This window comes from Symphalangus syndactylus, chromosome 24 (assembly GCF_028878055.3).
Source record: "Symphalangus syndactylus isolate Jambi chromosome 24, NHGRI_mSymSyn1-v2.1_pri, whole genome shotgun sequence".
In the NCBI taxonomy this organism is placed as follows: domain Eukaryota; kingdom Metazoa; phylum Chordata; class Mammalia; order Primates; family Hylobatidae; genus Symphalangus; species Symphalangus syndactylus.
The window spans coordinates 16,523,129-16,536,383 of record NC_072446.2 but is presented as its reverse complement, the minus strand read 5'-3'; the positions used below and the strand labels follow the sequence as shown (position 1 = coordinate 16,536,383).

The 13,255-nt window shown below is 43.7% G+C and overlaps 1 protein-coding gene across 1 annotated transcript; it reads right to left on the bottom strand.

Annotated features, from left to right (window-relative positions):
• Positions 1 to 3,928: 3,928 nt before the first annotated feature.
• Positions 3,929 to 11,990, bottom strand: CBLN4 (cerebellin 4 precursor). Its single transcript, XM_055266026.1, has 3 exons — positions 10,352 to 11,990; positions 7,218 to 7,334; positions 3,929 to 5,245 (listed from the first exon to the last, which is right to left on the bottom strand). The coding sequence occupies exons 1-3, from the start codon at positions 10,652 to 10,654 to the stop codon at positions 5,048 to 5,050; spliced, it is 618 nt and encodes a 205-aa protein (XP_055122001.1). The 5' UTR covers positions 10,655 to 11,990; the 3' UTR covers positions 3,929 to 5,047.
• Positions 11,991 to 13,255: the final 1,265 nt, after the last annotated feature.

The window sequence follows — 13,255 nt, the reverse complement described above, 5'->3', positions numbered from 1 at the left end:
TCAAGATTCCCAGATGATTCTTAAGCATATTCATTTAAGAAGCTGACACAGGAGAACTTCAGGGTATTCATAAAGAAATTGTTTTCTATCAGAAAGGTCAGAGGTGGCAAATAAAAAAAAGAGGCACCATTTTGATTCTCAGATATTTGAAATCTGTGTTAAAGGCAGGTCTATATTAGAAGAGAGGGTAACCTATCGAGAAGCCAACTTCTTAAATCTCAACCTCCTGTCTATCAAAGAAAACCATTTAAGACAAGAGTTCGATGTTGTGAGTGCCACAACTCTGAATGTGAACAGCTATTATGTTTTCACCCTTCTCTGTTTTCATTACTTCTTACATCATTAGATCAACCAATTTGGGGACCTTGCTATACCCAATGGACAGGTGGCTTAAATAGTAAAGATGAATTGATAAAGCCTAGTGCCTTCCATCAGAAGTGAGGTGAAACCATACATTTAAACGTCTGTTGCTCCTCGTGAAGATTCAAGTTTTGCTTTGATATTTAGGGAGATCTGGAAAAAAGAGATGTCGCCACTTCCATAAACTCTGTACCTTGCAAAGTGCATGACACATTAATAAGGATAATTTCATTGATGTTACCTGAAGATGTTTATATCAAGATTTAAATAGTAACTCACTAAAAAGTAGAGGCTGAAAGAAAATATGCATATAATCCCAGCACTTTGGGAGGCCAACATGGGAGGATCACTTGAGCCCAGGACTTCAAGGCTGGCCTGGACAACATACCAAAACCCTGATCTTGAAAAAAAAGAAAAATTAGCTGGGTGTACTGGTGTGCCCCTGTGGTCCCAGCTACTTGTGAGGCTGAGGCAGGAGGATCTCTTGAGCCCAGGAGGTCAAGGCTGCAGTGAGCAATATTCACTCCAGCCTAGGCAATACAGCAAGAACCTGCCTTAAAAAGAAGAAGAAGAAGAAGAAAAGAAGAAGAAGAAGAAGAAGAAGAAGAAGAAGAAGAAGAAGAAGAAGAAGAAGAAGAAGAAGAAGAAGCAGCAGCAGCAGAAGCAGCAGCAAAATGAAAAATGAAAACATGCAGCTATCCAACTATCCAGAAAGGAAGGGGAAACAACCTTAAGTCAAAAAGAAAAAAAAGAAAAGAAGAAAGTAAAACACAAATTTGCTTAGATAATCAGGGTCTAATAGAATCTGGGATCATAGAAAGCCTCTGGAAAGCTATTAGAATCAGTGATATCCTATGTACAAGCTCTTTATTTCCTTCAGTTTTGTTATCATGAGCTTCTGTCAGGAAGAAGCTGCTTGCTACAGACAATTCCTTGCATTTGTTGATCAATAGATCAAGGAAGAGTCAAAGGAGGTAGGGACCATCTAAGGAAAGGATGGTGCTGGCATTGACAAATGCAGATAAGGCCAATGCAAATACTGTGTTCAATTAGCATTTTTGTGGACCCAGCGATACCTGAAAACTACTTTCGAGTCATAGAATACGCAGGGAGCATCTGGCTCCATTTCTGGAAATACTTCTGACACCACTGCCTCCTTCTCTTTAATGTATCCTACTCAAACTTAATTTTCTTCCTTTCCTCGTGCCAATCTTAATGCCTTCCTGCAGGTCTATTTCCTGCTTGGCCCATATGAGACCTCTAAATTTTAGTAATCACAGTAGGCCCTTAGTTGAGCTCCTACTGTGTGCCCTTCACATGTCTTATTTCATGGTAACAACCAACTACCTGCTGTTTACAAATGAAGTAACTAAAGCTCAGAGAGATGAAGGAACCTGCCCAAGGTCACAGAGCTGGCAAATAAATATTGCAGGATTCCATCTTATGTCTGTCCAAAATCCATGCTTCCTGGCCAAATCCTTCTGTGCCTTGTAGCTTTTTTTTTTTTTTTTTTCTAAGATGGAGTCTCGCTCTGTCACCCAGGCTGGAGTGCAGTGGTGGGATCTCGGCTCACTGCAAGCTCCGCCTCCCAGGTTCACACCATTCTCCTGCATCAGCCTCCCGAGTTACTGGGACTACAGGCGCCCGCCACCACGCCTGGCTAATTTTTTGTATTTTTAGTAGAGACGGGGTTTCACCATGTTAGCCAGGATGGTCTCGATCTCCTGACCCCATGATCCGCCTGCCTCGGCCTCCCAAAGTGCTGGGATTACAGGCGTGAGCCACCGCGCCCGGCCCTTGTAGCTTTTATTCTCTCCCTCAGTCTTATCTTTTCCAGCCACTATGTTCAGTGGTGGCTCTCACTTTCTAGAATCAGCTTAGAGTGTGTATCTCAGGGTCTCATTCTCACTTCATCTCTCCACCTGGGACATACTAAGGCAGGTTTCCTTCCACATTTTATAGCCACGGCCCCAGTGCCTTTTCAAATGGAGTTCCTTGAAAGTTTCAAATGGCTTTTGTGTTTAAAAATATGTGCACTAAAGTTTAGAAATCAGAGTCAAGCCCTTTGCCAATTTTCTTTTATGTTCAGAAAAAAAAATCAATCAAAAAAGGGCAAGCCCCAAAGGACGGCCACAATCATGTTTATGAGAACATTTCTCTATTGATCTATTTTGATAATCACCTAACTTTCTCTCTCTCATCGTAGGTTTCTATTGGTAATTTCAATACTTTTGGGCATTTTGCCAAAACAGTGACTGATAGCCTACAGTCATCCCTTGGTACTTGTGGGGAATTCATTCCAGAACCCCCTGAGGTCACCAAAATCTGCAGATAGTTAAGTCCCTTATATAAAAATGGCATAGTATTATGTGCATATGATCTACATAAATTACACTTTAAATCATCTCTAGATTACTTATAATGCCTAATACAATGTACTGCTGTGTAAATAGTTGTTATACTATGTTGGTTTTTATTTGTACTATTTTTACTGTTATATTATTGTTTTATTTGGTTTTTTTCCCCAAATATTTTTGGTATTCAGCTGGTTGAATCTCAGATGCAGAACCTGTGGACATGGAAGGCCAACTGTATTTATTCAAGTAGGATTCACCTGTTGCAATGCATACATACAAATTCTGCACACAGAGAACCCGGTGGAAGTCTGTGTTAGAGCAGGTCCATTTAAAGAGAATTCCACTCACATTTAGAAAATGCCCCTTTTATTGAGTCTCTCTGCACGATACTTTTTTTTTACGTTATAAAATCACACAGGGGAAAAGGTTTTTGACAGGAAGTCAGCAGAAGACAACTTGCCAAGCAAAACATTGGGGATCCATTGCCAGCATCTGCAGATAATTTTTTTCAGAGAAAGAGGAGTCTTCCTGGTGATGAATGAATACTTTGACTTGGCAATTAACACAATTATCCTGGAAGACATGCCTGCATGTGTCTCCCTGTAACACCTAGCTTGTTGCCACTAAGTACAAAAGCCCCCTGCCCAGCCCCCCAAAAATTGTTTTAATGGACTAAAGACCAGGAAATTGAGCCCAAATCTCCAAACAAGGCAGGTGTAATAATAATTCCTCCTAAGAAGAGGCCTGTGATCCTCTGTCTTTTAGTGTTGAAAAAAGGGCAGAACTTTTCCTCAGAGTCTTCAGTATGAAAATATTGGTCTTTAAACTCATCACCACTCATTCACACATTGAGCATCCTCCTGATATTTTAGGGGATCTTTTAAACTTAACTTTTTAACAATCAGCCCTTCTGAAAGAAGAGTTTACTCAGTTCATTGATTCCCTTTTGGCAAGCTTGAAATTCCTACATTTGGACAAATTAAACACAGTAAAGATTTCCTATATCAGCTCAGAGGACATTACCTGCAAATTCAGAAAGCTTTTCTTAAACTTCAGGAAAAAAGAAATGAAAGGATGAAAGGAAGGGAAGAAGGAAGGAAGAAAGAAAAAAGGAGCAAAGAAGGAAGAAAGGGTTAGCAAGAGACAAAGTAAGAGGAAATAAATAATGTAGAATACATATTTCCAAAACAGAAAGAAAAAAACAATTCAACTAACATATATTAATCTTTATTCTATAACAGACATAAATAATTTTATGAATTCATATGACCTATACAAAAGACAAAATAAGATATTGCACTAAATTTAGATATGGGATATTTGAATTTAATATTAGCTAAACAGATAAATATATACAATTTAAAGAGTTAAGGCAAAACCAGATGATACTTCAAATACAACAGAAGGCTTGAAAAATAGGTATAATTAGAAACAACAGCATCCCACCACCAGTTTATAAAGTGGTCATGCCTACGGAAAAAAAAAAACCTTAGGTTTTTAATAAAGTGGTTATTATTCATCATTTTAATTAAAGTTGAGCAATAAAGTATAAGATTTCCCTCGGAGGGAGCTGTTTTGCCGAGGTTCAGGGATTGAGCACTTAGATTTCGGGTAAGCAACTTTTTCCTTGTCAGATTTATGATCTATTCTTCTTCTTAGAAAATATAATTTGGAAAATATGACTCTTTCACATATACAATTAAAATACAACTATGAAGCATTCTTTTTTTTTTGAGAGAAGTCATGTTGATGGTATCCTAGTCAAGGTAAATTTGTGGGCAAGCCATTCATTACCTTATTTTAAAAGACAACATAATATCAGTTACTGAAAAAAAAAGTTCCAAGTTTTTTACAAGAACCAAACAAATTCCAAAGGAATAAAAACAAATATAATCAATATATTAACACAGCATACAGTTCTTTGGCAGTATCGCACTAACCGTTGATTGAAGTCAGAACTTTAGAGTTTTCTAATGCTTAGACCCGATTGCCAGTCTTTTAAAACTAAACAAATAAAATTCCACATCTGTAACGAATTCAGTAATCCCGGGAAATGAAATTCAGAATAAATCTTGCAGACAGCTTTTGACTGTTACATTTAAGCATAGGTATTATCTGCTTAGAGTCCCAATCCAAATATACTGAAACAGACACACACAAATAATCTGTGAACTTTTGTATTGGTTCAGACAGGCCTAGAATCCTTAGAATCCATATCCACCCATGAGAAACCAATAAAAGACATCAATCCAATGATGAAAAAATGATCTTCCAATAACTCAGGAGTGGGTCATCCCTCACCTGGATAAACATCACGGAGAAATTGAATCCTATAGGGGGAACACCAGAAAGCCAGAAAACGTGGAATACTGCCAGCCTCCAACCAAATTACCTTTCTCCAGTTTTAGGTAAACCTTATCCTCTTTATCTAGGTAGAGTAGGACACCATTCGTGGCAGCTTCACGAGTAACATCTTTGTCCCCCGCAAAGGCAGATATTACTGGTTTTCCATTTAACATCAAGTTAACCTAGAAGAAGAAAAATAATAATAATTGAAAAGTTCTCTTTAAAGTCAAAACATCTACTGGGGAGAATAAATAATGTCTAAGATGACAGACCCAGTAAAATACCTGATGTTCAAGAAATATATTCCCTTCCTTTCAAATTAGCCAGTTGTGGGGGCCATATTTGCATGTCTGCTGAACTGATTTTTAAAATTTTTTTTTTCTTATTGGAATTTCCTTAAATTCCTACAAAAGTATAGCATCTATGGAGAGCAACCTGGCCATGTGAAAACTAGCTTCCCTTCAGCACATAAATGAAGCTTACTGCTTTACTTACCTCTTCCACCCAACAGTAATCTTTTGGAAATAAAGCAGGCTTGTGGCTTCCCAGCACATTCGTAAAAGAGACCCTCTGCCCGCTGACCTAAGAAACCCAGATACAACCCAATCCTACCAACATCCTTGCGAGCTTTTGTGCAGCTATAACATGCATACTACTGAAAATCAATTGAAATAATGAAGTGTGTGTATATGTGTGTCTGTGTGTGTTTATTTCTTTTTCTATTTTCCCTGATAGGAAACAAGCATTAAAAACAATCATCAGGCAAGGCATAGTGGCTCATGCCTGTAATTACAACACTTTGGGAGGCCAAGGCAGGAGGATCACTTGAAGCTAGGAGTTCAAGACCAGCCTGGGCAACATAGCAGGACCCCATCTCTAAAATAAACAAAACAACAAATTTAAAAATTAGCCCAGTTGGTCACATGTACCTATAGTCCTAGCTTCTCAAAAGGCTGAGGCAGGAGGATCGCTTGAACTCAGGGGTTTGAGGTTGAAGTGAGCTACGGTTGTGCCACTGCATTCCAGCCTGGGTGAAAGAGTGAGACCCTATCTCAGAGAAAAAACAAAAAATAAAAAATAATAATCACCACTATCACTGATTTTAGTGATTTTAGTGATTTTAGATTTAGATTTTAGATTTTAGAGATTTTAGTGATAGATAATTAGAATCAGCTCAAAACTGTATTAAGTATTTTCTATTCTACAATTTTGATTACACTGCATCAAGCATTGCATACTTTTCTAAATATTGGAGGTTGGGAAAATCTTTTCCATGGAAGTAAGTTTGTTTTCTAGATTTTTTTTAGGTTAAAAGTCATATGGAATAAATGAAATCTGAGGCTGATCCATTTATCCATTTACTAGGACATGTAAAAGTATTAATAGATAAGTGTGTAATCTATCATTCATATTGACATAATGTATGAGATAAATACTGAGCATAAAATAAAAGGTTTTCCTAGAATTCCATGCACATGTATTTGTGTCATTTACTATTAGCATACTGGAATATTGTTGGAACTAGCTCCACTGTTGCTTTTGAGTGTAAGGTCAAGCTCATTGTCTTAGAAAGCAGAACACAAAATATATTAACGGGAACTGCAGTTGGTAAGAATTCATTAGCATCAGAGTAACTGAGGACAAACTCAAGCATACGCATATAGCACCCTTTTTTAACAATGCATTTTGAACAGTTACTCCTTCATAGACTTATTCTTACTGATTAGCTGTATCTCATAATTTTAAAAAATAGCAAATGTGTTTTATCTATTTAGTATGCACTTGTAAAGCTCTACTAGTCTTACAAGTATTTTTCTTACGAGTTCAAGTAATTTTTGTATGTGCATTAAATGAAAGCATGATCTTACAAAGAGATTTGTGTCACTGAATTTTTACTAAACCATGGATTTTTTAAAAATGATTGTTATTAAGGTAATAACTTCAATTGCTTATTTTTCTATATGCTTTTTGTCACATCTTAATGGATGTTAAAAAGGAAAAAAATTAGAAATTAAGTGTTTTAAAATAAACGATAAAGATGGCTGTTTATTTCTATCGTGGAAACACAACTTTGAATAAATACTTAAATACATAACCCACTAAAGATAAGCACAGTTGGTTGGGAGTATGGATGGAAGGGGTCAAAACACACACCTGGATAGTTTGGCTCTGGTAGACTTTAATCACGTGAAAACTGAAACTGTAAATTCCTTTCCTTGGTGCTACAAAGACAGACTCCAATGTGAAAAAATTACCCACATTCACCAGGATCTACAAATAAAAATAATAAATAAAAATAAGTTATTATATTTTCTTCTGTAACTAAAATGAATTTTCTTCCTCTCACTCTCTTCCTCTCCTCCTTTCCCTCCTTCCTTCCTTCCTTCCTCTTTCTTTCCTTTTTTCTTTTGTTCATTCATTCATTCTTGGCAAACAGCTTAAGAAATCATAGAAAATAAAACATCTAGTTCTATATCTTTCCTCTTAACTGATTTGGAAAATTGACTTGAATATTGGAAGGTTCTTCTGTCTTTTAAATGATACAAGAATAAATAAAGTAACTGCTTTGTATTCATGTCTCAATTTCCAGCAAGGCCCAATGGCTCTGGAAACATCGAGCTAACATTTGAGGGCTTATAAATATTAGCTTTACCTTGAGAGTCGGATAAAAGGCACCTGCTATGTGTTTACATTCCCACCTTCTACAAGCCTTTGCAATGTCCAGAGGTGACGTTTCCAAGCCAGCCAATCAGCATCTGTGAGTTCTCCGCAGCATCCCTGGACAAACCACAGAGGCATGGGTACCCCCTCCACCATGTGACATAATCCTTGACACTGAACAGTTGGTGCACAAAGTGATCTGAATGCCTGACCCTTCTCTGAGCCACCACCACCCCTCTCCTAAGATCTGTTACCATTTTTTTTCATTCCTGTGCCAGCTAGGCCTTAATTATAATAATGTGGCAATGAGTCAGCCCTTGGGGGGCTGCCAAAGAGGACAGCATAAAGAAGGATAAACTATGAAATAGGTGGCTTTCCCTGTTCCTCCCAGGGCTGTCCATTAACCTCCTATCAATCACCTGCTCTTTATTTGAAGTTCAAGGTTCAAAAGTGAAATTAGATACTGTTTCCCAAGAAAGCAACAATGCATTTTGTATTCCAAAATATTCAGCCTAGTTCTATTGGTTATAAAATTAACTCTAAATTTTAATAAGTGGCCTCTTAAGCTAAATTTGCAATGTCACATGGGTAAGTCTCTTTCTATGAGAAAGAGGGATTGGGATGGAGGATGAATGTTAAAATAACCAGGGTTTCTTCCATTTCTCTCCAAGAAATACGCCTGTAAGTAGCATTCAAAAATAATAAGAGGTCCCTAAAAAGATATACTTCTCATATATCAACGGCAATCTGCTACTATCTCTTTCAAACACTGCATTCTTGCCAATATTAACACACTTGCAAGCCTCTTGCATAATTCCCTAAAAATGTACTATTATCTCTGGGCAACATACCAGAATGTAGTGACAGTCAAGCAGATGTATCAGGCTCAACACCTAACTTAAAACACATGTACGTGTGTAATTTCATTCTGAGATTTCGTCTTCTTCCAAGTAAGCATCAGTTTTTTTTGTAACCCGATGATAGATGGTCTTTCAACAAGTCACCAGCTGTGCAATAATCCCCAACAGAGGCTTTACAAAGAAATTTTTCAAGCACAATTAAAATAATTTGAGGTGCTTAGTGGTGACTTCCTGATTCAGATACAAGTAGCATAATTCATTAGCAATAATGAAAATAGCTGATTAGTGTTGGCTACATATAAAACTGGATGTTGACTCTACACTGTAATTGGAGCACCCAGGTACACCGAGATTTATAACCAAATGTGTCTTCTTGTCTCTAAGATGCAGTGCTCACTGAACAGAAGAACAAACCCTTTTCCTCTTCTAATTGATGGAAAGGTCATTAAAAAGAACACCCTGTATAGAGGATAGTGCAATGCCCACATTATTCCAACATTTAATTAAACCGTTGAAATACAAACTAGGGGAGGTGCTAGACTTTATTTCCATTAAGATGGAAAATACTGCACCAAAACCCCAAATGGGGCTACTTAATTCTTTAAAAATTATGGCTATCAAATACTAAGCCCCTAGAGGGGCATTCTCTGTCTTTGGCCAGCTGGAGAGTGCATTAATTAGGAAAAATTAAGCAAGGAATACAGATGTCACCTCGTGCTTTCCCTGGCACATCCTGCAACACCACTTAACCTGTGCCCCCTGCACATTGTAGCTTTGCATACAACTGTGAACTGTGAATTTGGAATTTAAAAAGACTCTGGATACTGTTGGGGCTGAAATTAAAACTCTGAAGACTGTTTTCTCCCTTAAGACCCCTTGCTAAAGGTAAGCTGATATCCTGGGGTTTCTCATCACGCCAAACACGGAGCACCAGGTCGCTAAACTGCAGCTGCAACTTCCGTCAGTTATTCCCCTACCCTCATCAACCTCAAAGTCTGTCTTTCCCCAGCTATTTGCAATTCTCTGAAAGGACAGGAGCCCGGGAAGGGAGAACCGGCTCCCAAGCGCTTTCCTACGGGAGCTCAGCGCAGTTGCCAAATTCCTTTTCCTCCCCTCCTCCGCAACTTTTCTCTAAGTACCAGAGAAAGGCTTGCTGCCTACTCCGAGGCAGCGGCAGTGGCAGCGGCGCCTGGTACGCGAACAGTGGAACCTGCAGGCGAGATCTGACCCCCGGCTCTGCCCCCGCCCTCCGCGGCCACCTGCCCGATCTCTGCAGAGTGTGGAAGCCCGGGGCTCTCTTTGGAGAGAAGCTTCTCTACCTGGGAGAAACAAATCAAACATTTATCCTGTTCCGCAAAGGAACCCAGGGAGCAGCCTCAGCGGCACCCGCAGAGGAGTCTGAGCCAGGGGACCAAGATCTGGCCAAGAGATCACGACGTCCAGGGACCAGGTGCCCTTCGGCTCCCGCCGACCTGTTGCTCGAAACTTGCCCTGAGCTCTCGCTGCCCGGTTCTGCGCTCCCAAGCCTCTCCCCCGCCGCCGCAGCAGCCTCTTTTAGGGGCCCGGAAGGGATGGGAGCCGGGGCTGGTGAGAGGGGTAGGAAGAGAGACGGTAGAAGTTTCAGACCCAGGCATATTTGGGAAGGCGAGTGCTTTACATGATTCCCCATTTCCCAATCGGACCAGCTTAGCCTGGGCAGGCAGCCTCGTGCTGAGGTGCCTGGAGACCGCCCGCCCCCTAGGTGCTCGCGTCCCCCCCGGGTCTGACCTGATCGAAGTAAATGATGCGCGTCTTGTTGCTCATCTCGGATGGCTCGTGATTGGTGCTCCGCACCGCCGAGAAGGCGACCTTGGAGTTGGCCGCCCGGACCGATATCCCCAGCGGGGAGGAAGAGGAGCCCTTGGAGTCCGTGGCCGGGTTCGAGTCGCACACCACCAGACACTTGCCCTCCAGCACGATGGGCTCCGTGTCGTTCTGTGCCCAGACGGGCAGCCCCGGCAGCGTGAGGACCAGCAGCACGGCCGGCACCGCGGACAGCGCCCGGCGCCCGGAGCCCATGGTAAGCCGCATGGGCAGCCACAGCCGGCTGGCGCTGGTGCTCGCCCGCGTCACCTCCTACCCCGGGATCCCGGTGCTCGGGAAGATGCTAGCGGCTAGGTCGACAGCGCTGCAGGAGCGACGGCGGCGGCGGCGGCGCGCACACTTCCACCAATTCTGTGGCTTGAAGTCAAAGTCTCCCCTCGAGCTCTCTCGCTGGCTCTGTTACCTTTGTCCTTTAAGGAGCTCATGCAGAACCCTTTACCCTACCCTCCTCCGCCCAAGAATCAGCCCTGCCTGGGGCCCCTGCAACCACTCTTGTTCCTAGACATCTAAAAGTCATCAAACCTTCACATTCACACCTCAAAGCAAAAAATAATAATAATAAATTCTCACCCCAAACTCAAGCACCACCAGGTAAACCACGGAGCAGGAACAAAAAGAGGGGACTCAAAGAGAAGCCACAAGGGTGGCGGATGCCCAGCGGCGCGGGTGCCAGTCCTGTCTGGCTTGCGGCAGGGACGAGTTACAGAGGCAGAAGGTCCTTCCTAGGCTGAGAAGAACGCGAGGCTGTGTTCATGGCCAGGACGCCAGCGACTCCCACTTTCACTTGGTCAAAAATTCCCCCAAACCTGGTGTCACCCAGAGGTAGGGAGGGAGGCAGCGGCTAGCCGGGTCCCCTGCACCGAAAACGCAGATTCGCAGGATCAGGTCCAAGGCGCCAGGCGCAGCGTGCAGGGCGGCTGGTCCTGCGGGTCCTCTCCTGCCTGGCCTCCCGCCCCCAGTCCCTGCGCACAACTTTCTCGTTCCTCGCGCAGCCCGGAGAGCGCGAAGCGGGCACACGCGCTCTATTTATAGGAGCACAGCGTCCGGCTGGGGCTGGCTTATCGCGCAACCCGCGGGCTCCGGGAAAAGGGGGAGAAGGCGTCTGGTGACCCCATCTGAGCAGCTCTCTCCTGACGTTTAACGCACCCCAAAGCAAGCGGGGTGCACAGCACTGCCTATTGGCAAGGTTCGAGGCCCCTCAGCCCCTGAAAACGCGTGGCGTAAAGGATGTGTGCCCAGAGAGGAGCCCACGGCCCTGCGCTGGCTCCAGCTCGGCGCCCACTCTCTCCTGCTCGATCTGAGTCCGCAGAGGGGGCGGCGAGTTCCCTCGCCCCTCCCCAGCGCGGGACTCTGCCGCCGAGTGCCCTCCGAGCGGAGCGCGGCGCTGCCAGGCCGGGTCGCGAAGACAGATGAGCCACCGCGGACCCGCGCTGCGCGCTGCCCCGAACCTGGGGACCGGCGGGCGTCCCGACCGCGCCTGGCCGGGAGCCCGCCCCACACTGCCCTGGGGCCTGGCGAGCTCAGGGAAGCCTCGGGGCGGACCAGAGCCCGTGGGGGCGGCTGGGAGGAGGTGCCTGATTCCTTCCTTCCGCTCCGGGAAGATGAGACTCAGAAGCCGCAGGGGCGCGCCTTCCCCCTACACCGCGAATCCTCCCCAGGCATGGCCAAAAAAAAGAGTGAGAGAGGGAGTTAACTCAGCAAGAATAAGTCCCCCGAAACCGTGCCAACAACAATAAAAAAAAAAAAAGCCAACCCCACTCCTAGGAATACAGCATTTTTCTGCCCTTTGGATGCACCTCCCGCCCCCTGTGCCACTCCACTGCCATCCTGGCCTCTGATTTGCAAGAGTTCTCCTCCTCTTCTGCAGCTACCACGGGGAAGGGAGGTTTGTCTCTGTCTGGACCCGGCTGCGTGAACTTGGCCCAGTCACTAACCCTCTCTGAGAGGGGGACGCGGCGTTAACTAAGGTCCTCCCCACCCCAACCCCGCCAGCTTTCCAATTCCGTGATGCTGTGGAGTCATGGCGCCCCTTCCCCAATTTCTTGTAGACTTCCAGCTGCCAGAGGGCACACACCCTATGGTATCTTTAATCAAAACAGTATCCCCTCTAGGCATTCGGAGCTCCTAAAATTGCTTTGGCTAGTTATGAATGGAAGGGATGTTTATTGAGGGAGGTCCTTGGGATGGACGGCTCCCATTCCTTCCTGAGTGAAGGACGCCCTCATGAGCGTAGCATTCCAGCCCTCCACAATACAAGATGAACCTCGTCTCCAGCCTTTTTCCCTTCCTTCAGAAGGGCCGGGCATTGAGCTATAAGCACCAGCTCCAACTGTTAAAATTGTAGACACTACGAGGAATCCCCTGACCCTCACCTCCCTATAATCTCTCAACTAAAGTGTTAATACTTCGTGCCACAGGGGCCTTCAGATTCTGCTCCAGTGGGGCCAGTATCAGGTGTTTTGACTTTATGATTTTATTTTATTTGTGGTGGGGCGTGGTCTCGCTATATTGCCCAGGCTAGATTCAAAACTACTGGGCTCAAGCGATTCTACTACCTCAGCCTCCCCAGTAGCTGAGACTACAGACCAGTGTCAGTTCTGACTGGCAGATGCTAGTGCCATGCTATTTGTTAAAATGTTGAATGTTACCTATCTAAGCTACAACCAAACAAGGTGAACTAGTGCCTTCTGAAGATGGCCACCATTTACCCAGCTTTGATGCCCCACCCTAAGCCCAGCACAGTCTTCACCTGATCCCTCTCTGCACTTTGTAACTCTCTTCTAGCTTTTAGGGATGTCTGCCTGGTTA